Genomic DNA, 24,882 nt, shown 5'->3' on the forward strand with positions numbered 1-24,882 from the left:
TGAGAGAGAGAGAGAGAGAGAGAGAGAGAGAGAATGTCAAGTAGATTGTTATGAGGAAATTGGACTCTCGGTAAATGATGAGAACTTCTGGAGTTTGCCAAGTATAAATCCACATTATTGTAATGCATTTGCTCCTTATATTCCCAAGTTCCTTGTTCTTGGAATTCTGTATGAAATATTTACATACAAAACACAGATGCTCAAGAAATTATGGTCTATTGTACACTTACTTTTGGGGGCGCCACACCCAGCAGCGCTCAGAGGATCCTCCTGGCTCTGTGCTCAAAAATCACTCCTGGCTTGGGAGAATCATATGGGATGCTGGGAATTGAACCCAGGTCTGTACTGGGTCAGCCGCGTACAAGGCAAACACTTCAATGTTGTGCTATCACTCCAGCCCCCCCTCTATTGTACACTTTAAGTAGATGGGTTTGGGTCCCTCCTCAATGTCCAGACTTCTCCCTTTACAAGTAAATGACATCCTTGGTTCTGTCCCTCCAGATTGGTCCAGACTATGATATCTAGATCCTGTCCTCGAGCTGTCCAGTGAATAATGTACAGTTTCGGGTCCTGTGCTGTGCCCAACTTCCAGTATAAGGTGGCCAAGATTCGTCCTTACTCCATCCTCTGTTCGATGTGAAATCTGCAGCTAGAACCCTGTGACTTGTGTCCCCTCATTGGTGTTTGCTGCTGCTCTGTCATCTGTTACTGGGCATTTCAGTAGCTCCTGTACTCCTGGTTTCTCTTCGTTTCTGGACCATGTGCTCATGGATGAGAACCTCTGCAGTCCCGAGGGCTGCCTGGATGTAGGTGAGGGGATGAAGAGGAATTGCCTAACTGGGATTTGCTTTTATCTTTAACTGTCTCTCATGCTAAGCCATAGCATTGTCTATTTTGACTGAAAAGATGCATTTTTAGTGAGAAAAATGTAAAGTGACTATGAACAACTTTACCTGAAGTCTCTCCCATGGTGCTGTAACTCAGACTTAACCTCTCCAAGGTCTCAGCCCAGAGAGAAGCCAAGTATGAAACAAAGGCCTACCTCATGACAATGTGATCAATGCTATAAGGGGATCACAAAAGGAAGCATGACTGAATTTAGGCTAGTAGTGAGTGTAGACTGAGATAATGGTACTCAAGGCAGAAATTTGGGTTAGGATAAAATGTTAGGTTTCCATCAGAGCATTCCAGGCTCCAACATGAAACTCGAACTGCTGTTAATATTGTCTTTTTTTTTTTTTTTGATTTTTGGCCACACCCGGTGATGCTTAGGGGTTACTCCTGGCTATGCACTCAGAAATCGCTCCTGACTTGGGGGACCGTATGGGGCACCGGGGGATCGAACTGAGGTCCATCCTAGGTTAGCGCATGCAGGGCATAGTTCCCTACCACTTGCACCACTGCTCCAGCCCAATATTGTCTTTTTATAAAATATTTTTTGAGTATCTATTTTGTATTGGGTGTTATAATGCATATCAATAGTATAGTAACTGTGAACTTCAACCAGTATTTATTTTATTTTTTATTTTTGGCTTTTGGGCCATACCCGGTGGCGCTCAGGGGCTACTCCTAGAAGGCTCAGGGGACCAAATGGAATCCTGAGGATCTAACTCAGGTTGATTTCTGGGTCAGTCGCGTAAGGTAAATGCCTTACCCACTGTACTATCTCTCTGGCTTCTTGAACAATATTTTAATTTCTTTGAGATCAGCATGTTCATTTGTAGAATTGGGGATATTAATAACTACACATTTATTCTTTTTTTAGGATTTAGTGAGATATTATATGTAAAGTACTTAACATAATGACTGACATAGAGAGACGCATATAATAGTAATAGTAATATTTTTTGGTGGGAGGACAACATCCACTAGTGCTAAGGCCTTACTCCTGCTTCTATACTTGTAGATCACTCCTGGAGGGACTCAGAGGGTCATAAAGGGTGCTAGGAATTATGATCAGGTTGGCCACATGCAAGACAAGCAGCTGCCAATAGTACTATTTCTTCAGTTTCTGATAACAATGTTATTGTTTATTAGTCTGGACTGGCTACATATTTTCCAGGGTCTCTTGATCAAAAAATGATTAAGCATATGAAGACAGAAACTGTAGAGATAGTTAAAAGGCTGGGTTGCAAGCCTTGCCCAAAGTTTGCTCCTTAGATTTCTGGGTATGGTCCTGGTGGCCCCTCAATACTACCAGGGGAAGCATCATAGCATGGAGGCCCTCCCCTGAAAAAGAAAAAAAATTCAAGATAACAACAGATTGAATTCTGGAAACTGTCCTCAAGAAAAATTAAGCCTTTCTTGACAAGTAAGCTATTTAAATCAAAATGTCTATATGACATGATGAGTGGCATGTTACTGATTTACATTAGTGCTGAAGCGGTGGCATGTGTTACTGCAATTCACCGGATTAGCTCTAACTCCTATCCTATCTCCTCTGTACTGCTGCATTAATATTTTATGATTATATTTTCTTTAGTATATATCTATTCTTCTGTCCATTTCTCAAACCATTCATCTTGCGTTTGGTATAATTTAAAGTATTCCAGACATAAGTTAGTAAAGTAATTTTTGAAAATGTTGTTTTTAAACTTTGATGTAAAAGTGAACTCTAGAGGAATGTGCAAATCTTAAGAGTAAATGATGATAAATCAGGAATATAGTCGTCATATCCTTCTAGATAATGGAATCCTTTTGGAACAAGAAATGGTTATAAAGGGAGTAGTGTTTGCTTTCCCATCAAGTTACTAAATAGTTGGTGAAGACATTTTGTTGAATTACACATGAATAGTAATAAGTGCAAAGATTACATATATTGAAATATACTGCAGTTGAAATATGTTGTCCCCAACAACAAATGAAAACAAAAGAAACACATTAAAAGCCAACAGGAAATCTCCACCCAGTTAGTCAGACTCCTCCGGAGAAATAAACAGAGAGGCTTGAGCCAGTGTCTTCCAGGTCCACAGTGGAGCTTTGTCATATCAATAGCGAGACCTCATTGTGGAGTCCATGTCTTGGCAGAGAGAACTTCCCTTAGAATTTGGATTTAGCAGTATGAACATATAAATAAATATTCATTTGTCACACAAATAATTCATCAAAAGGCTTTTGGACACGCAAGTAGAGAAGCAGATTTCCTTTTGCCCTTCCCTTGGCATGTTTTTTTGAAACTCCAATTTGAAATAATTCTACTTAAGGAAAATGTCAAGAATAGCACAAAGAACGCCCACATACTCTTTGTTCAAGTTCACTGCTTTTAACATGTGTCTATAGTCTTTCCTCCACACTCTTCTCCCTCTCTCTGTCTATATCATTTATTTATATAGAATATATAATTTATATATAAAAGCATTTTATTATAATTTATAATTATATAACATATAAATGTGGTATCGTTTATAATGACATAAATTATATATGATGTATATAATATTTATATGTGGATCATATACTTATAATTTATAAATATAATTTTTATAATATATATGTAATTTATTTATTTGGGGAGGAAGGTTTACCTAGTTACTTACTCCTGGCTTTGTACTCAGGGATTGCTCCTGGCAGTGCTGGGGCATCATATGTGGTATCAAGGATCATTCCTGACTTGGTTATATGCCAAGCGAACCCCTTAACTACTATCTCTCTGGCCCCCATTAGGTTTTGTCTGTTGTTCTGGGACCACAGCAGGCAATGCCAGGGCAACTCCTGGCTCTGTATTCAGGACTTATTCTTAGGGGCACTCGGGAGAGCATATGAGTTGCTGGGTCGGCCACCTGGAAGGCAAGCACCTTACCTGCTGTACTATATCTCCTGCCCCTACCATCAGTCCTTTTTCTTGAATTACTATAAGACCTATGTGAGCTAGACGGAGACCTGAGGTGTCTAGCTCATCTCCTTTATTTTACGTATAGATTGATCTGGTCATGTTGCCTGGTCATATCTGAGAAAGAACCTTTCTTTTGACATCTTCCCACTCTTCTAAGCATTAGGAATTGTCTAAGAAAAAATAGCCAATAGATTTTTAAAAATAAGGTAAGTAGGGCCGGAGCGATAGCACAACAGGTAGGGTATTTGTCTTGCATGCTGCTGACCTAGACTGGCCCAGATTCGATCTCCAGCATTCCATATGGTCCTCTGAGGCCTGCCCATCTGGAGTGATTTCTGAGCTCAGAGCCAGGAAGAACCCCTGAGCACCGCCAGGTGTGGCCCCAAAACAAAACAAAGAAGAAAAAAAAGGAAAAGAAAAGAAGGTAACTATAATGCAGAGAAAGTTTACGGTTTGGCAAAAATAACACAGGAGTTCCGCCTCTTTGCTAAGGAGTTCAGAAGACTCTTTCTGGATTAGTCAACGCATAAATTGTCAACAAGATTCATGATGCTTTTGCCTACCTGTCTAGCAGATCCTTTCCCTCCCTCTGGTAATGGCTCTGGGAGTCTGTCCTTTCTTCACTAGTGAACTGGATTTCAAAGTGCCTTGCTCCCTGGTCATGAAATGGATATGTTCTCCAATTAGATGAAAGGACTTTGGGGAACTTGGAACTGAGGAGAAGAATCTAAGGGTTGAAGATGGGTACAATGAATACTTTTTTTCCTGAAAGATGATACCTGAAGATCAGCCTATTGACTCTTGTTTAAGAAGTTCACCCAACTGCTCGCTTCGGCAGCACATAAACTAAAATTGGAATGATACAGAGAAGATTAGCATGCACAAGGATGACATGAAAATTCGTGAAGCATTCCATATTTAAAAAGAAAAAGTTCACCCAAGAGCTGGAGCTATAGCACAGTGGTAGGGAGTTTGCCTTGCATGCGGCCTACCCTGCATGAATCCGGGTTCCATCCCTGGCATCCCATATGGTCCCCTGAGCCTGCCAGGAGTGCTTTCTGAGAGCAGAGCCAGGAGGAGTCCCTGAGCGTCGCTGTGTATGGTCCGAAAACCAAATAATAATAGTAATAATAATAAATGAATAAATTAAAAGCTCATCAACTGTGCTTTTCGTTCCTGACACTAGCATCTTTAGGGTAGGTTTCTGTTGCTTCCAAACACACTGGGTTCTAACCAATAATGGCAGATTTACAATTTTTGCTCTCAGTGGCCAGGAAGGTAGAGCAGGGGCCTAAATGCAAGCTTTTCAAGGGAGAGGCCTGGATTCGCCCCCCTGTACTACATGACTCACCAAGCACTCCCTGGAGTGACCTGAATTACAGAGCTGGGGTGGCTCAAGAACTGAAACAGAAATACTTTCTCAAACGAATCAGACACTTAGATTGTGTAGAAAAAAAGTAGTTGAGGCTGTGCATGCTCTTCTCTCTTTTTTTAAACATTTAACCCCTGGCACTCAGGGGTTACTCTGTGCTCAGAAATCATTCTTGGCAGGCTCGGGGGACCATTTGGGATGCCGGGGATTGAACCTGGGTCCGGCCTGGGTCAGCCACGCAAGGCAAATGCCCTATCGCCGTGCTATTGCTCCAGCCCCTGCAAGCTCTTCTCAAAGCTCCACAAGAGCTTTTCAGGCTTCTGGCTCTGCTTGTTCAGTTTAAGCAGCGACACTGCTTTCACACGCCTAGGAATCTCTGTTCCAAGAAAAGCAGAACAACCTTTCTGTGACTTGTAGCTCTTAAAAATGTCTTCAGTCTCAGGAGGACGCTGCTCAGTGAATATTTCTTTTAACTCCACTGCTCCCAGACTGCTCTTCCAGGGCAGTCAGAGTGGAGAAATGCAATCTGAACATAAGCACAACAGACCAGGGTGGGCTCCCGGCCTGATGAACTGCGGGCCAGCTGCCAGCAGGAAGGGAAGCCGCTGCTTATTCTCCTTCCTGACAAAATGTTCCCGACCCTTCTGAGAAGACACTTGGAAGGAACGCACACATATGCAAGAACACACCCTTGTCTCCAGGATGATATTCAATGTCGTCTAAATGAGCATCTGGGAGAAAAAATTCTATGAGAGCATAATTCTCTGCAAAGAGCTATTTTGAAAACAGCCTTTTCTTCCTTAAACTGTTCACCCAGTATTGTCTAAAATAACACAATTATAGAATTATATATCCTATCATGGAATTGTCATCAGACATAATTTAATTTTATGCTTAATATTATTGTGAGAACAGATTAGCTCTCATTAGCACTTGAGAAACAGACTTTTTTGCAGAGCCTATGCTCCAATCATTTACAGATGTTTTTTGACTACTCTGTGCCAGTCACTGGATTAAAGGCTACATTAACAATACAGGATAAAAGCAAACCCAAATAAGGTTCTTACTCTTTTCAAATATATATATATTTTTTGGGGGGGGGAGTGATAGCACAGTGTATAGGGTGTTTGCTTTGCACATGGGCAACCCAGATTCAATTCCCAACATCCCATATGGTCCCGAGTTTGCCAGGAGTGATTTCTGAGTGCAGAGCCAGGAGTAACATCTGAGCGCTGCTGTGTATAACCCCCCAAACAAAAGAAAATGTGTGTATATATATCTATATATATGTATATGTGTGTATGTGTATATATACACATATACTGTGGCTGTAACTTGTGATATAATTTATATATGTATAATATTTATTTGTGATTAACTTGTGACATATTTGAGCTATAACTTGTGATACTTGTGGCCTTTGCCTGACTCTGTGCTTGGTCTCCATGTATAACAGGCAAATGTTTTCTTTTATTAATATCTTTATTTAAACATCTTGATTACAAACATGATTGTAGTTGGGTTTCAGTCATGTAAACCAGGCAAATGCTTTAATTCCTGTTCTCTCTTTCTGATCGCTCAACACTCCTACTCTTAAAAATGTTTATAGTTCAGAGAAGATTTTAGTCAAAGATACTTATATCCCTTAACATATATTGATAAAGTGAAAAACTGGAGCAAATCTCCTCTGGATAAATCTCCTCTGCATAAACTGTTTTCTTTAAAATAGTTTTCAGAACCCGGAGGAGGGTGATAAAAAACTGTTTCACCGATTTGAGGCTGAGATTTGGATTCCAGACTTGACATGTACAACCGCCTTGTACGATCCCAGCGGCACTACTGGTGTGATGCCCGGTGTCACAACAGTAGGAAGTCTCCGGCACTTTGTATCCAAGTGTATGCAACCTCATGTGACCCTCTGATATAGCAACAATTAAAAGAACAAAGAAAATGGAAAACAAAATTAAAAGATAGTTTCCAGGCGCTGGGAATATGGCTAAGCAGTAGAACACATCCCCCTGGGTCAACCCCTATCTCATCATCATCATCATCTTCAAGTGAAACTCTTGACAGAGCTGGAAGATAATCTCTTTCCATTCTCCATCTGCAAACAGTTTCTAAATGTTTAGTCTAGCCTTGGTCCGCACAATGATGGAAGATTTAATCCTCCTTTCAGATAAACACCTAGGTGTTCTGCTTTCATTTTCACAGTGTAATGATCACTGTAGTTTCCAAAGCCAAACAACAGGAAACTTACTCGGATAGCAGAGGGCTGAGCACATGCATGATATGTGGGAGGTCCAGGTTCATTCCCTGACATGAAATAGTTGCCTCAGAGGCTGGAGCAATACAGTACAGTGGCCTGGGTTCCCGGCATCCTATAAGATCCCCTGAGCCCATCAGGAGTCATTCCGAAATGCAGAGCCAGGAGTAATCTCTGAGCACTGCCAGCTGTGACCCCAAAACAAACTGACAAATGGCTGCCTGAGCACCACCAGGAAAACTCAGAAGCACTGACCAGAGAGTACCCTGAGCACTGCTAGATGTGGTCTGAAAACCATAAAACAAACTCTAAAACAGAGGAGAGATGGGTTGGAAAGATAGTAGAGCTGGTAGGACCCTTGTCTTGCATGTGGCTGAAGTGGTTTGGATCCCCAGCGTCCCATATGGTTCCCTGAGAACCGCCAGGAGTAATTCCTGAGTACAGAGCCAGGTGTAACCCCCAAACACCACGAAGTGTGGCCTAAAACCAAACCAAAACCAAAACCAACCAAACAAAATCAAACCCAACCCCCAAGCTCCCCAGCAAAGAAGCAAAACAAAACAGAAAAAGAGAATAAGAGTATTGCATTTCAAAAGCACATACAAGTGGGGAGAGGCATTTGTTTTCTATGACTGCTATAGTAAATTAAATAACTTAAAAGTGTACAAATTGAGGACTAAAGAGATAGAACTGGGTCAAGGCATTTGTTATGCATACAACCAACCCCTGTTTGATCCCCAGCCAAATGTGGGCCCTTGAACACTGTCAAAGTGACTCTTCCACACAAAACTAGAAGTAAGTCCTGAGAACAGCTGGATGTGACCCCAAAATCCCCAGAATAAAAATAAAGTGTGAGATCCTCACATGATAAAAAAAAAGTGGAATCAATTATCTTCTTGTTTTTTATTTTGTTTCGTTTGGGGACCTTTCTAAAAGATCTGGGACCATCAGGGCATCTGGAGATGAAACCTGAGATTGTGTGTGCGCGCTCCATCTCTGCACAATTTCTCCAGCTCCACACAAATTATCTTAAATGACTCTACTCAGAAGCTTGACTGAGTATCACTAAGTGTTGTCAGACTCAATGTCTATCTAGAGGTGCCAGGAGATCAGTGATTTCTTAACCTTTTATAGCTTCTAGAGGCAACCTCCATTTCCTTGATTCATGGCTCCCCTTTCTCCATTTTCAAAGTTAGTTACAGATTGAGCTCTCATGTCTCATCTCTGTTCTATTTTCTGCCTCTCTCTTCTACTTGTAGAGAGTCATGACTAAAAATAGATCTGAGATGGACCAGAGTGATAATACAGTGGGTAGATTCAATTCCTGGCATCTCATATGGTCCACTAGGGTCCCATGTGGCCTGCCAGGAATGATTTCCGAATCAGGAGTCAGCCCTGAACACCTCCAGGTGTGATCCCCAAACAAATTAAAAAATAGCACTGAAGATGAAGATATAAAACGGTGGTTAAGGCACAGAATAGTTGCACTCATTCGTGGGATATGAAAAAAAACAAAAACAAAAACAGAGTGAGCCTAATATCCAAAGGTAATATAAATGGAGGCCAAGAAGACTGGTCAGTGATGGGAAGCTTGCCATGAAGGGGAGAGGGAGTGCAGTTAGGACAAAGAAGGGACAACTGTGACAATGATAGTTGGAAATGGACAAGAACTGGGTGCTGAAGGGAGGTAAAGTGATATGCATGATACCCCTTTAGTAATAGTATTGCTAGCCACCGTATCTAAAACGAAAAAGAGTGGAGGGAGAAAGAATTAGAAGAAAGTGTCTGCCATAGAGGCAGGCTGAGTGAAGAGTGAAATGGGAGGGAAACTGAAGACATAGGTGGCAGGACAGGCACACTGGTGAAGGGATAGGTGCCACCGTATGACAAACTCAACCATCAACAATTTTTTAAACTCTGTATCTTGTGGTGATTTAATTTAAAAAAGGGGGCAAAAGAATAAAAAAATAAAAAAGGAGGCATGCTTCCTGTGGCTTAAAATATTTGGAATATATATTGCTATCAAAAGTTACCTGTAGTAGTTCAAGAATTGCTGTTTGCTTGGTCACACCTAGTAGTGCTCAAGTGCTCAGTGTTTGGAGGGCACTTCCAATGGTGGTGATTCATGGGGCCATGTTGTGTTAAGAATTGTACCCTGGCTTCCATTTGCATTCAGCAAAGCTCTTTGAGCTATATATTCAGTTCCAATAGTAGTTAGCTCTAAATCGAAGATTTATGGTGGATGAGGAAAACAGGTGTAACACTCCGATATAGATCTCAGAGATGTGTTCAATAATTTGAGTTAATGGTAACAGCAAACAAGCAAAACAAACAAACAAAAAAAAGGTAAAAAAAAAAAAGACATAAAACACCAAATAGAATTCCATCAAATTAAAGAGGTTTTACATGTAAAAGAAATTCAAAATCGAGGTTGGAGAGATAGCACGGAGATAGGGTGTTTGCTTTGCATGCAGGATGGTGGTTCAAATCCAGGCATCCCATATGGTCCCTCGAGCCTGCCAGGAGCAATTTCTGAGCTTAGGTCCAGAAATAACTCCTGAACAATGCCAGGTGTGACCCCCCCCAAAAAAAAAATGCTGGAAGGGGAGTTTTGAGTGGTTTTTTTTTTTTGTTTGTTTGGTTGGTTTGTTTGTTCGTTTGGTTAGTTTTTTGTTTATGGGCCCTACCTGGCAGCGCTCAGGGATTATTCCTGGCTCTGCACTCCAAAATCTCTCTTGGCAGGCTCACAGGACGATTTGGGATGCCAGGGATTAAACCAGGGTCAGCCGTGTGCAAGGCAAATGCTCTAGCTTCTCTGCTCCTGGGGAGGTTGTTGGGATGTGTGGGAATCTGGGGACATTGGTAGTGGGAAAAGTGCACTGGTGAAGGGTGGTGTACATTCGATGTCAGAAACTCAATCATGGGGTCCGAAGAGATAGCACAGCGGCGTTTGCCTTGCAAGCAACCGATTCAGGACCAAAGGTGGTTGGTTCGAATCCCGGTGTCCCATATGGTCCCCCGTGCCTGCCAGGAGCTATTTCTGAGCAGACAGCCAGGAGTAAACTCTGAGCATCGCTGGGTGTGGCCCAAAAACCAAAAAAAAAAAAAAAAAAAAAAAAGAAACTCAATCATGAACGATTTTGAAATCATGTTGCTTAAATGAAGTAATTATAAAAATAAAAAAATATGGGGGCCGGGCGGTGGCGCTAAAGGTAAGGTACCTGCCTTGCCTGCGCTAGCCTTGGACGGACCGCGGTTCGATCCCCCGGTGTCCCATATGGTCCCCCAAGCCAGGAGCAACTTCTGAGCACATAGCCAGGAGTAACCCCTGAGCGTTACCGGGTGTGGCCCAAAAACCAAAAAAAAAAAAAAAAATGAAAAAAATTAATCATCACCTACTAACAGAAAAATTCAAATCAAAACAACAATGAGCTATTATCTCACTCTACCGAGAATAAAATATATCTAAAAGATCGAAAACATCAAGTGTTGCTTGGAATGTGGTGAAAATGTCATTTTACTGTTTAATGAAACAAGGAAAATGTCAGCTTCTATTGAAAACAGCATGGAGACTTTTCAAAAAAGTTACAGAGCTTCCACATGAAACAACAGCTTCACTTCTTGGCACTTCTTTCTAAAACCGAGATGGCTTAGAATGGCAAAATTTCCTTAGGTGTCAAGTTATGTATCTGTAAAATGGGACTCCTATCAGACAGAGCTGTCAGGAAGAATGTGCCTCGCACACGGCACTGTGGGAGAACCACTAGGGAAGTGTGTTCGTTTGTAATGGTCAGTGATCCTTTGATGACTACTCTCATTTTCTCTCTCTTTTTTTATTCACAGAAAAGTCTGTTAAGTAAAAACTAAATGTCTTTACTTGTTTTCAGGCATTTACTTATTCATATTTTACTTCCTGAAGAACCAGGAAACTAAGAACAGATGATCAGTATCTTCTGGAATGTCTAGGCTGCTCCACCCTGGGCACCTGGGAAATGACAGGCTCTTTCCACTCGTTAGAGAGAAGCTCCCTGACGGGGAGACCCTTTCTGTCTGGAAGGAGGCTCCAAACAGTAGTTTTGATAAGCCAGGATATGAACCTCAGGGATGTCTTCAATCATTTCATTCCAGTGTTAATGACAGCAAAAATGAACAAAGATAATAATGTATTCTTCCAATTTTGGTGTGTGTGTGTGTGTGTTTTGTGACACCAGGATTTACTCCTGGCTCTGCCCTCAGGGGTCACTTCTAGGGGACTCGGGACCATATGGGGTGTTGGAGATTAAACCTGAGTTGACTCCCATGCAAGGCAAGCACTTTGCCTACTGTACTATCACTTGGCTTTTATTCTCCCACTTTTAATCTTTGGCTTCTCTAGGACTCCTCTAGTTTTTGCAATACAGATTTTCTGCTTAAGCAGTCTTACACGTGTTCCATACATAATGCATATGTCATTGGTTAAATATAATGAGATCATTATTGATGAGGGGAACTTTCAGATGAACTGAGTTTACAGGTTTGACTCACACACATCTGCAATACTAGTAATTGCCTGTTTTTCGTGTTACCAGGGGAATAATTTAATTTTTTCTCTTTAAATTTCTAAGATTTCTTGAGAAGTAGCATGTATCATAGCAGTGATAATAGTCACCAGTCCATTAAAAAGGTGGGTTACTCCTGGCTTTGTGCTCAGAACTCACTCCTGGCAGGCACAGGGGACCATGTGGGACGCCAGGAATCGAACCACCATCCGTCCTGGATGGCTGCGTGCAAGGTAAACACCCTACTGCTTTGCTATCTCTTTGGCAAAAAAAAGTGAATATTTAAAAAGGTAGAGAAACATACAAATTTGGTAATGTTGTCATTCCAAACATTTCAAAACATGACATGTTCCTTATTTAATTAAAATATTGTAAAATATTGAATGAGTATAGAGTTTTAAAGTGGAACAGTCCCATAGATTAGAATTCAAAATATCTCATTTATGAGATTTCTTAATTTAAATTTTTTCAGTACTTACTAAATACCAGTGGGTGAAGACTGCCTTCCTTGCCATTTTGGCATTTCCAGCCCCCTGTACAGTTAGTAGGATTCTTTATCTTTCCAGTTATAACAGTTTTAGATTTTCTTGCAGAAAAAAAAATCTAATTTTATTTGTTTAATATTAATTTAAAAAGGGACGATAGTAGAGCTTAACACAAAGGTACTCTGACATCGATCTACTCAAAAGAGACTTCCCTTAACACTGAGAAGACTTAAGAACAATGACCTGCTTACTGGACAGGGCTTGCTGTATTGCCCCTTAATTGTGAGGTGAAACTAGAGGATACTCCACATCAGCCTGACTTCAATGTAGGATGTGCAGATTCCAGGATCTTTAATACAGAAACCTGATGCCAACATTAGGACTGCGTGAAAAATAAAACTGTGTTGGCACTACAGACAATGACTTGGATTGAATAAACTAGTTTGCCTGGAGCCTAGAGTTGGTCTTATGCCAGGAAACTTCAGGGGTAGTGGTCTTCTTGTATTTAGACCAAGGCTATTCCTTCTATGACCTCCATACTTTGGTGGGCCTATGCAAACAATATTTGCCACTCTAACACCATTTTTACTGTGCCCTTTTGACTAACCCTCAAAAAAAACCTCGTAAACTTTTGATGTTAATTTAAACTAATATGTATGTGCATGAATATATAAAAAGTTAAGGAGTAAAATAAATCTCATGGCTTTAGGTTGCTTTGTGTACTGTTAAGAAATGTTATAATGTACTACAATCTGGGGACTTGTGGACAAAGTAATTGTACATGGGTTCTGCCTTATTTTTCTTAACGTTTTTTTGACTGTAAGTTCAATATTTAAGTGCCAGCTAGGGATTTCTTCTGAGAATTCTATTTATGGGCGATTGTTCTTTCACTGTAACTTTACCTTGTCCTCTATGCATCATTGTTCTCATAATTAAAAATAAAAAATTAAAAAAAATGTAAAAAAAAGAAAAAAAGAGAGATTACTCCTGGACATGCTCATGGAAATATATGAGGTACTGGAGAGGAAAAAAAAAAAAGAGGGCCAGTCACAGTGAAGGCAAATGTTTTGACCTCGATACCCTTTCTCCAGCTCAAGAAAGTTTTTGTTAGCACATTTTGAGCACGTGTCTCTATAAAAAAAATAGGGATAGAAAACTTGCAGCACATATGCACTCCCTGGGCTTATGTGTTGGTGCTGTTCACATGTGTGTTGCCAGCCCTTGTACACGGTGCCAGTATGCACATGTTGCCCACATGTCCACTCTTATTTATTTATTTTTTTTTTAGTTTTTGGGCCACACCCAGCGTTGCTCAGGGGTTACTCCTGGCTGTCTGCTCAGAAATAGCTCCTGGCAGGCACGGGGGACCATATGGGACACCGGGATTCGAACCAACCACCTTTGGTCCTGGATCGGCTGCTTGCAAGGCAAACGCCGCTGTGCTATCTCTCCAGGTACATGTCCACTCTTGAGATGTATACTTTCCTATCTTCCCACTGCAACGCTGAGTTGTGTACTGACTCTCTCTGCCTTTGGAGAAACTTGTATTCTCTCTTGAGCATGTTTCTTTCTCTCTCTTCCCTTCCTCAGACTTCCTAAATAAAAACCTGATTTCACTTAAAAGAAAAAGGAAAGGAAAAAAACCTTGCTATTATCCCTGTATTTCAATTTATATGCTTAAATGTTTCTGACTTACTAAATATCTGTAGACCCACCCATTTCTGGGAGGGGTCTTGGGAACCGGATAGTAGGTGTAACCTTACCTGCTAGACCCTCCCATTCCTGGGAGGGGTCTGGGAAATGTTATATAAGGCTTGAACCAAGGGAATTCGGCCCTTTTGGCTTTTTGCATGGGTGCATCATTGAAAAAAATAGCAGGTGCAAAAGGAGGTTTTATCCATTTTGGATAAACCCTCAATTTTTTCATTTACACGGGGAAGTTCTCTGCCTTAAGCATTTTGTTTTGGTTTTGAACTTAAGCTCCCACCTAATAATCGGCCGTACATGGTTCTTCATTTTCGGACCTCTTATGAACTGCTGACTGGACTAGAACTCATCTTGGATTGAATTCAAGTACATATGGATCTTATTTACTTTGGCGCCCATTGTGCGGGTGTGTGTGTGTGCCTCTTCCTTCGAAATAGGGGCCTAATTCACTGCCTCCAAAGATGGGCTTTCTTCTGCTCAAACTGGACTGGAATGGAAAATGTGTGTCTTCTCACCTGCTACGCAGCCTTGTGAGCATCTCATCTAAGGATCTCTGTCTCCGAATTACTTTCGGGCTTTGTGATTGCCCCGGGAGCTCCCCATGGCCTATTAGGTCCTGAATATTGGAATTTCTTACTCGACTTCTGCTTTTCAAGGGAATACTTACTCGGAATTGATCATCTTGGATGCTGTAGATTTTATTCTACTCTGGAGCTTGTAGTTAATTCCTTTACATCTGTTTCTGGTTTTGAACACCCTGTGTTAGGCTAAAAAATTTTTTTTCTATACTTTTTCCCGTGATGCACTTATGCAAACAGCCACTCTTTTACAATTGCTTAGTTATTCTTTTTACAATTAAAAAATATATTATTTATTTCTGTACATTATTATTGTTTATTGTTTCTTTACAAAAAAAGGGGGAATTGTAGCATATGAAAAAGTTTCCATAAGATGATTCTTGGAATTGTATATAAAAGTGTTTCCTTAGGATTGTTCTGTGACTTTTGCCCCACCTAACCCTTCCAGGTGGGGCGCTGTGGAGTTGGCAATAAATAGCTTGAGGGACAGGAGTGAGGGGTCCTTCTGTGAAAAGCTGCTGGCTGCAGGAGGATTCTCTGGCTCTCCTTGCCCGATCTTTTAAACCCTATCGTTCTTGTCTGTGTGGATTATTACTTGCTGCGGATAAATATTACCAAGGTCTTCCCCCGAAAGGGGACAAGGGGATGGGAAGTAATTTCTCATTCTGGGGACTGTTCTTGGATTCACAAATACCCAGCCAAGATAACGGCGAAGATATCTTGCAAATATCAAAAACAATCATTTAAATATAAAAATACAAGAAAGAAAACAGAACTCATTAAGGATTTGTGGAGAGGCCTGCAACACTTATTTCACATAAGCTTAAAAGTTAAAAGAAATAAAAGCACCTTTTAGAGCCCAAGGAATGGTACACTGTCAAAAGGTGACATTTGCCTTGCAACTGAACATGCCCTCTCCCAAAACAGAATATGAGGTGTCTTATAAATCCCAGTCCAGGTGTGCTTAGTACCACAATCAAACATGTACAACCCCCAGTCACCACTACAACAACAAAATAAGGGAAACAATGATAATCTTTATTTTACACCAATATTTCCATTTTTGACCAAATAAATGGAACTCATTAGTAGCAGTTTTATATATATATATATATAAATATAAATATATATATACACATATGTGTGTGTATCTATACATATCTATCTGCAAAATCATTGATAGCCATGGTAAAGGCTTTACAATCTATTATATTTTCTTCATCTCCAGATTTACCATGTATCATTCCTCCTCCTCTATGCTGAAAGGAATAGTATGTAATTTGCACTAGTGTATCACTTAGTTATTAAGTTATTATATGCCAGTCACATTGATTCACTGTTTCAAATAGCCTTCTTATTTTTCTTTTTTTCTCTTTTTAGTTTTCGGTTCACGGTTGGTGGCTCGCAGGGGTTACTCCTGGCAGGCTCATCATATGGTATGCCAGGGATTGAACCCGGTTGGCCACATGGAAGGCATGTGCTATTGCTCCAGTCCCCTCTTTCTTCTTTTTAAAAAAAAATATTTTTTTAAATTTTTGGGCCATACATGGCGATGCTCAGGGATTACATCTGGCTCTATACTCAGGAATCATTTCTGGTGGTGCTCAGGGGACCATCGAAGGTGCCAATGACTAAATCCTGGTCCACAGCATGGACCAGGCAAGTGCCTTACCTGATATACTATCTCTCTGGCCCTGCCTTCTTGTTTTTCGACGTATTTTTTGGGAAAAATTTATAAAGCCAGCAAATACTTTTCTCCATTCAGTTCACTGATAATCCCAGAGGCCATTTTCTGACCCCTTTTGTGCTCAGTGCTTTCTTTCTTAGCTCTGATCAAAGAGAAGTTCTCTGTCTTTGAGTTTTCACCTTGACCACTCTTTCCACATTACCCAAGTGTACTTTCAGAGGACAGGATCGAGGTTTTGATGACGTAGGGTTTTGGTGTCTACAGGGCCCACCCAGCACATAGCTTTGGACAAGACCTTACCACTGTACATGAATATTACAGAGAACAATAGTTACTCTTTATTGAGCAATATGTAGTGTCATTTAGATTTTCATAATAACAGGATGGTCTTATTTCCATGTAAGGAGTTTTGAGTAAGTTTTGAAATTTTCCTAAGGTCACACAATGAAATCTGTTGCTTAAAAAAATAAAAAATTGAAGCTGCTATTGCATCTAGATGATCAAAACTCTTTTTCACCCATTATAGGCAAACTTTGATTAGATGTTGGTCTTTGATTTTTCAGATCAAGTCTACCTTGACAAGTAGGGGCAGAAAGCATCTATTTATTTTTATATCTTTCATTTTGGAGCCAGACGTCCTTTTGTGATTTCAAAGTTTTTGAAGTCACACCTATTTTTCCTAGGGTAACATCTACTCTGAAGCCTTGAGGGCCATGCTAGATCCAAAGAAGACTCTTACTCTATTGAAATAGGGTTCGGGAGTTTATGTATTCATGTTTTAGACGGGACAGAGCCATGCCTTGGGCAACAAGAGGATGCCCCTCGTCATCCCAGAGGTGGGTCCCAATCCTGAGAGTTGTGGGAGGAATTGGGGATGCTTCCCAGGAGGGACACAAACAGCCTCGCCCACATCCAAGATGGCAGCTCCTCATCTCCCTTCGGACGGCTGCGTTTTCACGCTCGATTCTCCCCCTTTACAAGCAGTCAACCAGACAACCCGAAGCCAAAGTAACCCAAACGCGCTTCTTCAGAAAGACTAAGGGGGCCAGTTTGCCTAGGCCGCGCCCTCCGGCTCCAAACCTCGCTTTGCCCTTGTCCAAGATGGCCGAAGAGGCGCTCGGGGGAGTCCGAAGCCGGGCGCCCTCGGCAAAGATGGCGCCGCTCGGCCGTGAATAACCCGCTTCGGCGCTTCCGCCTGCCCGGACTCAAGATGGCTTCCGCGGCGCCGGTCACGTGGGCGCGGGGCCGAGAGACGCCGGCGGCGCGCGTTCCCGCGGCCGAGGCAGCGAGCGAGCGAGCGAGAGAGCGGGCCGGAGCTGCTTCAGTCAGAGTCACGATGGCGGCGGCCGGCGCGGGCTGAGGCGAGGCGAGGCGAGGCGAGGCGAGGCGAGGCGAGGCGAGGCGAGGCGAGGCGAGGCGAGGCGAGGCGAGGGGAGGGGAGGCGAGGGGAGGCGAGGGAGGCGCGGGAGGCCGGGGCGAGGCGCGGGAGGGGGCGAGGCAGGGCGGCCGGAAGTGGGCGCGCTCGGGGGCGCGGGGCGGGGCGGGAGGCCGAGCCTGAGGCCGCGGGACGGACGTTGACTCGGCCGCTGTGTCCCGCCAGGTCGCCGAGCGTCTCCGGGCGAGCTCGAGCGCGTTTCGCAGCCGGGGCGGGCGCGGCCCGAGCGCGGCAGGAGCAGGAGCAGGAGCAGCGGGAGCAGCGGCCGCAGCCGCCGGGCCCGGCGCCCGAGGCGACTCCCGGAGGACGCCCCAGCCGAGGGAGCCTCGCCGGCCCCGGCCCCGGCCCCGGCCCCAGCCCCAGCGCCCGGTCCGCAGCTCGAGAGCCCAGGACGCGGCGCCCGCAGCATGCCGGCCGCGCTCGGGCCTGAGGCGTAGCCCGCGCGCCCGGCCGCCCCCGCCTCGCCGCCGCCGCCCTCCGATGCCGGGGGCTGCGGCCGCCCGGGCCGCCCCGCCGGATCCGCGCGCCGCCGCCGCCGCCGCCGCCGTTGCCGCTGTTGCCGCCGTTGCCGCCGCCGCCGCCGCCGCCGCCGCCGCCGCCGCCGCTTGGGGCCGCCGCCGTCCGCGCGGCCTTGGCGATGGGGCCCGGGCCGGCGCGCTGACGCCCGCGGGGCATGCCGAGGCCGCGCACGGAGCCCGGGTCGGACGCCGCTCGGACCGCTTCGCCCGCCCGCAGGCCCGCCCTCGCCTCCGCCCGTCCCCGATGCCGTCGGCGCTGGCCATCTTCACGTGCCGCCCCAACTCGCACCCGTTCCAGGAGCGCCATGTGTACCTGGACGAGCCCGTCAAGGTCGGCCGCTCCGTGGCGCGCTGCCGCCCGGCGCAGAACAACGCCACCTTCGACTGCAAGGTGCTCTCGCGCAACCACGCGCTCGTCTGGTTCGACCCCAAGGCCGCCAAGGTAGGCCCGGAGGAGGCCGCCTCTCTCGGGGGGACCCCGAGCCCTTTCGGAATCCTTGCTGAAAGGGACCTCGCGACTCGCTTCACTTCTCGATCACGCGCACACACACGCACGCACACTCCTTCCCAAAGCCGTGCCTGCCCCCAGGGAGCCGGCGGCCGGCATCACTAGGTGGTGCCGGTTCAAGTTCTTAGGCGGCCAGGTGCACTTCCGAGCGCTTTCTCTTACTCAAGATCAAGGCCTTCTCGGGTGCCAAGACTTGTGTCCATCTCTTCTTTCTGACCCTGGATACCTGTCCGCCCATCAAGAAGCGATGGGCCACCCTCAAAGCTGAGTCATTATTGTATTTTAGTTAGTTAGTTTGGCTTTTTGGGCCACCCCTGGCACCGCTGTCAGGTTACCTCTGGTTCTGCGCTCAGAGATCGCTCCTGCCAGGCTTGGGGGACTTTCTGGGGTGCCAGGGATCCAACCTGGTCCGTCCTGGGTCGCCTGCGTGCAAGTGCTCTCTCTCTCTCTCTCTCTCTCTGGTCCCAAAGCTCATGTATTTAAGAACTACGCCGACCTGACGTTTTCAGGGTTTAGCTCGCAAGTCGGGTGAACTTGGAAAAAAAAGAGACCCACTCCACCTCAAACCGATTAGCTCTTGCTTTGGAAAATCACTTCTTGACATACCCCGCAGTACGGTTCCCGAAAGTATGCATTAACTGTTTTTAGAAAAATACTTGAAATGCACAGCGTTGATGACAAAAATAAGTATTAGGACATTAGTTTCTAAAATTCTATCCGCTTGTGTCTTTTACTAGGTTACCTAGACATGGTAGGATGAACTTATACTTTACGTGTGATTGAGATTTTCTGATCTACTAACGATGGTTTCTCGTGGACCTAATTCCAATGTCACACGTCACCAGTTATTATTTTTTTTTATTTTTCATTTTTAATGTTGGCACTCTTAGCTTGCTATCCAAGTAGGTGTTTATGCAGGTAAGACACAAAAACAAAGTTTAGCTCTTTCAGGCTTTAAGACTTGTGACCTATATGTGTATCAGTGCAGTATATCAAGGAGCTCAGGATTGTCTTTAGACCTCAGATTTTAGATGAACAGTTGAATCAGTTCCAACTTAGAGTAAGTTATGTAAGACTAATAAGACTATCTCAGGTTTCACCTCCTGACTCTTGGCTCCCTCATTTGGACTTAAATCATTGTCCTAAACAATTTTTTTTTTAAGTTTTCAAAACAGTCTTTGACATGAAAGAAAACCAAGTTTCAAAAGGAAGAGAGAAGATCGTACATATCGCATCTCTCGCTTTTGCATAATTATTATATGAACAGTTTTTCAGTGGAAGGAGGGAAAGGTTGCTCAAGTTCTGTGTGCTTGCATAATAACACCTATCCCCTACTTCGTGTGTAGGATGAGAACTGAAAAGGAAAGCTTTCTGTATAACATCAGATACTCAACATCTGTGGAATAGGCCCCTTTATTTGCCCTAGGAAATGAAAGCTTGGACCCAGGAAGACTTTATAGTTTATATATAGTGATTTGAGATGAATGTTCATGGGACTCCCCTTTCCTGCAACCGATTTGGACAGCAGTTAAGTTCTAGCACATCCACTTGACAGCTTTTACCTTTTTGTCTTTTTATGTCCCTGGGTGGCAGTTAAGGATCAGCCTAATTATATAGGTTTGCTTCAAGCACATGATCTGCAAATGCATATTCTTGACTTGACTTGGAAAGAAACTCAGAGTTTTCTTGTACATTTTTCTTTTTTTTTTTTTTTTTTTTGGTTTTTGGGCCACACCCGTTTGACGCTCAGGGGTTACTCCTGGCTATGTGCTCAGAAATCGCCCCTGGCTTGGGTGGACCATATGGGACGCCGGGGGATCGAACCGAGGTCCTTCCTTGGCTAGCGCTTGCAAGGCAGACACCTTACCTCCAGCGCCACCTACCCGGCCCCTCTTGTACATTTTTCAAAACAGTGATTATATGAACACTTTTTTCCCTTGTGGAGGGAACCACACCCTCCGTTTCTTGAGGGCTTTCCCTGGCTTGTCCCTTGGAAAACCATGCAGCATCCACCATGCTGTACTAGGGATCACACCTGGGCCTCCTGTATGCAAAGCATGCACTCAGCCTGGCCTTAAAGTGCTTTTTGTGGCTATACTAAACGCCATCCTCCCATTGTCTGTCTGTCTGTCAACTGTTCATTGTTTTATCTATATCTTTATCTCTATTGCATTATTATTCTTGGTCATATCTGACGATGCTCAAGAATTACTCTTGCCTCTGTACAAAGGAATTATTTCTGGAGCTCAGGGAACCCTATGGGAGGCTGAAGATAGAACTCTGGTAGCCCGTATGCAAGACAAGTGTCCTTCCCTCTATACTATCACTCTGGGCCCCAATAGTTTATTTTCAGTTGACAATAACATAGATCAATAGGACATGCTTATTATGTGAATTTAGATGATGCATTAAAATTTTGTAATGAACTTATTGTTACAAAGACTTATCTTTAAAGGATGCACTGTTTATTTTGCATTTTTCACTTACCCTTCCCTTCGACATTTTCTTTTTTGGATGAAATGCATTCTGGATACAAAGTCATACTTTAGGTATAGATAAAAATCATTGCTTTTTGTACTACCTAATGTAGTTAAAAGAATCCTTCGGATCTTGTCATGTCACGCAATTGTGTTAGGAATTAACTGAGTTTGAATGGAGATAAATTTTTTGGAGTATATATTATGTGCCATATACCTGAACTACAGCTTCAAATCTACTTTGACCAAATGCCATTCATTTTTTTCTCTGAAATTTCTAGTTTGAGGATTTCCGCTAAAGTTGTCTAATAACAAAAATCTCTGTGCCTAATACATGTATATGCATACATGCATCAATATATCTATACATTTTTTGGGGCTACACCCAGTGGTGCTCAGGGATTACTGGGCTCTGGGTTCAGGAATCACTCCTGGCGGGCTATGAGGACTTTATGGGATGCTGGGATCATATCCTGGTTGGCTGCATGCAAGGAAACATGAAAATATCCTATCCACTGTATGTATGATTGCTCCAGCCCCTACATATTCTTGTATAAATATGTAGATATATAAGCACATAAGCAGATTCCTCTTACAATAAGAATACTCTCCGCAGCCTCTTCTCAGGCAAGTTCTCCCTGACCATTTCTTCTTTTTTTTTGGTTCTTGGGTCACACCCGACAGCGCTCAGGGGTTACTCGTGGCTCTACGCTCAGCTATCACTCCTGGTAGGCTCGGGGGACCATATGGGATACCGGGATTCAAACCACCGACCTTCTGCATGGAAGGCAAATGCTTTACCTCCATGCTATCTCTCCGGCCCCTCCTTGACCATTTCTAATCTTAGTGTTTTTTTCTTCTGAGGATAATAATGGTACCTGCAATTATTATTTTGAGATTGCGTTATTCTTATAAATTGCTTAGCATCCTCTGCCTGACCCTTATGAAAACCTCAAGATTTAACAAAGGAGGGTGTCTGCGGTAAAAGGAATAGGAAACCACCTAGTCAGCTCTTTGTAATTTGCTATAGTGCTGGATAGTCTTTTTTTTTTTTTTTTTTTTCTTCCTCAGGGGACTTTCCTGGGGTGCTTGGGGGCTTCTTCCAGCTCAGGGACCATGCAGTTCAGGGGATCAAATCCAGGGATTCTACATGGCAAAGCAAATCTCTAGCTCATTGAGCTATCTCCTTTGCCCTGTGCTGGGTAGTCTTACGATGGAAAATTATGAGAAATTTGGAGAGATAGCATGGAGGTAGGACATTTGCCTTGCATGCAGAAGGACGGTGGTTCAAATCCTGGCATCCCAAATGGTCCCCTGAGCCTGCCAGGAGTGATTTCTGAGTGTAGAACCAGGAGTAACCCCTAAGCGCTGCTGGGTGTGACCCAAAAACCAAAAAAAAGAAAAAGAAAAAGATGAGAAATTATATAGTTTTTAACGTGTGATGTACAAATTGGTACTTTAACCCGTAGTGTAGAAAACTAGGGTAATATATTAGTATACCCTTGAGTTGACTTTCAACTTGATGCATTCTGCCTTGGTCATTGTGGAGGCCCATTACAAGCTGTAAGAAATAATACACATTTGAAATTTACTGTTCACCTGAAACATGCTCATTGTAGAAAACTTGAAAATGTAGGCAGTTAAAAGTCTTAAGTGAGGAGCCGGAGAGATAGCACAGCGGCAATTGCCTTGCAAGTAGCCAACCCAGGACCTAAGGTGGTTGGTGCAAATCCCGGTGTCCCATATGATCCCCTGTGCCTGCCAGGAGCTGTTTCTGAGGAGTAACCCTGAGTACCGCCGGGTGTGGCCCAAAAACCAAAAAAAAAAAAAAAAAAAAAAGTCTAAGTGAGACTTATTATTGTTATTTTTGGGGGCCACACCTGGCAGTGCTCAGGGGTTACTCCCAGCTCTGTGCTGGGGGTGGAGTGCTCTTGACGGTACCCAAGGGACTTTGCATGGATGTCTGAATGTGGGCCTTCCACATGTAAAATATACTCAGCCCTTTCCTTTAATTCCCAGGTGACACTTTAAATGTTGTTTTTGAAATGCTTTATGGCACTTAAAATCTGTACGTTGTAAAGTGAAAGGCTTGCCACAAAGTACAGTCTAACAGACTTTCTCAGAATATTTTAGGAATGTAGGATTAGATCTTGTCCTTCTTTTTTAGAGGTCAAATTCCTCAAATTAGATAGATGACTCAGAGTTTTTTTTTTTTTTTTTTGGTTTTTTTTTTGGTTTTTGGTTTTTGGGCCATACCCGGCGGTGCTCAGGGAGTTACTCCTGGCTGGCTGCTCAGAAATAGCTCCTGGCAGGCACGGGGGACCATATGGGACACCGGGATTCGAACCAACCACCTTTGGTCCTGGATCGGCTGCTTGCAAGGCAAACACCCCTGTGCTATCTCTCCGGGCCTGACTCAGAGACTTTTTGAGCAAGTAAATCTGATAAAATGTGGAATGAGTTGGGAGCGCATGGGTTCTTTCCTTGTGATTGGGATGGCCCTATTTGATTTGAGACTGGGCAAGGAATGGATGGATAGCCTAGTGATTAGCACAGTTTATTTCCAGTCTTACTATAGTTTACTTAGTGATTAGTAGTAAGTAGTAGTTGTTGAACGACTTCCAGTTCACAGTTCTGAGCACCTGTTCTATTGTGGTCTGCTTCAACGGAGGGCATAATTACGACGCAGGAAGCGATGGCAGAAATTGCTGAATTGTTCATTGTTCTTTCTAGGAATTTTTACTTTGTTTAGATAGGTTGACAATTTTTTTTTTTTGCGGGGGGAGGGGCTATACTTTTTGAGAATGGTGGTTGCTTAAGAGCTATAGCCTGAAATGGCAAGAGTGAGGGCATTTGACAACTTTTTTCTCCTTAAGTGCCAGGGATAGAGCATCCAGAGCCTTATGTACCTGCAAGGCAAGTGCTGTACCTACCCTTAATATACATTCCTTGTCTGAGAGTGATAGTGTTCGAATTTGAGCTTATAATTGGGGTGGAGATGGGAGAGAGCCCAGAAGGTAAAATGCTAGCTGACACACAGCTGTCTCAGGTTTGAGCACAGAGCCAGGCATGACCGCTGAGCATTGCTGGGTATGGCCCCCAAACCAAATATTTATAGGTCTGTGTGTATGTGTGTGTGCGTGCATATATATGTATATACACAATCATAGTAGATAAAAGTTAAGAGAAGTATGCATGTATGTGTCTGTGTATATACATAGGTAGATACAAGTTAGGAGTGCCTTCCTTTGTTTTTGTTTTTTAGGCCATATCCGTTGACACTCAGAGGTTACTCCTGGTTCTGTGCTCAGAAATCGCTCCTGGCTTGGGGGACCAGCTGGGACGCTGGGGGAATTGAACTGCAGTCCCTCCTAAGCTAGTGCACTCAAGGCAGACGCCTCATGCCCTGCGCCACTGCTCTGGCCCCTGTTTGTTTTTGAGGGAATTTTGAGGGAATAAAGGTTGAATAAAACAGACAGAAG

General features: G+C 43.5%; 2 protein-coding genes and 1 pseudogene across 19 annotated transcripts in view; 2 read left to right on the plus strand and 1 right to left on the minus strand.

Moving 5' to 3' along the window:
- The window catches only part of LOC126014438 (translation initiation factor IF-2-like), a 62,671-nt gene extending 44,099 nt beyond the window's left edge, over positions 1-18,572 (minus strand). The window contains exons 1-2 of the mRNA XM_049777724.1: positions 17,916-18,572; positions 17,543-17,818 (exon numbers count right to left, since the gene is read on the minus strand). Of these exons, the coding sequence (XP_049633681.1) occupies positions 17,543-17,818; positions 17,916-18,572 (933 nt within the window). The remainder of the gene's footprint in view (positions 1-17,542; positions 17,819-17,915) is intronic.
- Positions 4,655-4,754, plus strand: LOC126015354 (uncharacterized; annotated as a pseudogene).
- A 72-nt stretch (positions 18,573-18,644) lies between the features above and the next one.
- SLMAP (sarcolemma associated protein) overlaps positions 18,645-24,882 on the plus strand; it is a 163,475-nt gene continuing 157,237 nt past the window's right edge. For all 18 annotated transcript variants that reach the window (XM_049776160.1, XM_049776159.1, XM_049776170.1 and 15 more), the window contains exon 1: positions 18,645-18,857. In XM_049776160.1, coding sequence (XP_049632117.1) covers positions 18,660-18,857 — 198 coding nt within the window. In that variant the 5' untranslated portion in view covers positions 18,645-18,659. The remainder of the gene's footprint in view (positions 18,858-24,882) is intronic.

This window comes from Suncus etruscus, chromosome 7 (assembly GCF_024139225.1).
Source record: "Suncus etruscus isolate mSunEtr1 chromosome 7, mSunEtr1.pri.cur, whole genome shotgun sequence".
In the NCBI taxonomy this organism is placed as follows: Eukaryota; Metazoa; Chordata; class Mammalia; order Eulipotyphla; family Soricidae; genus Suncus; species Suncus etruscus.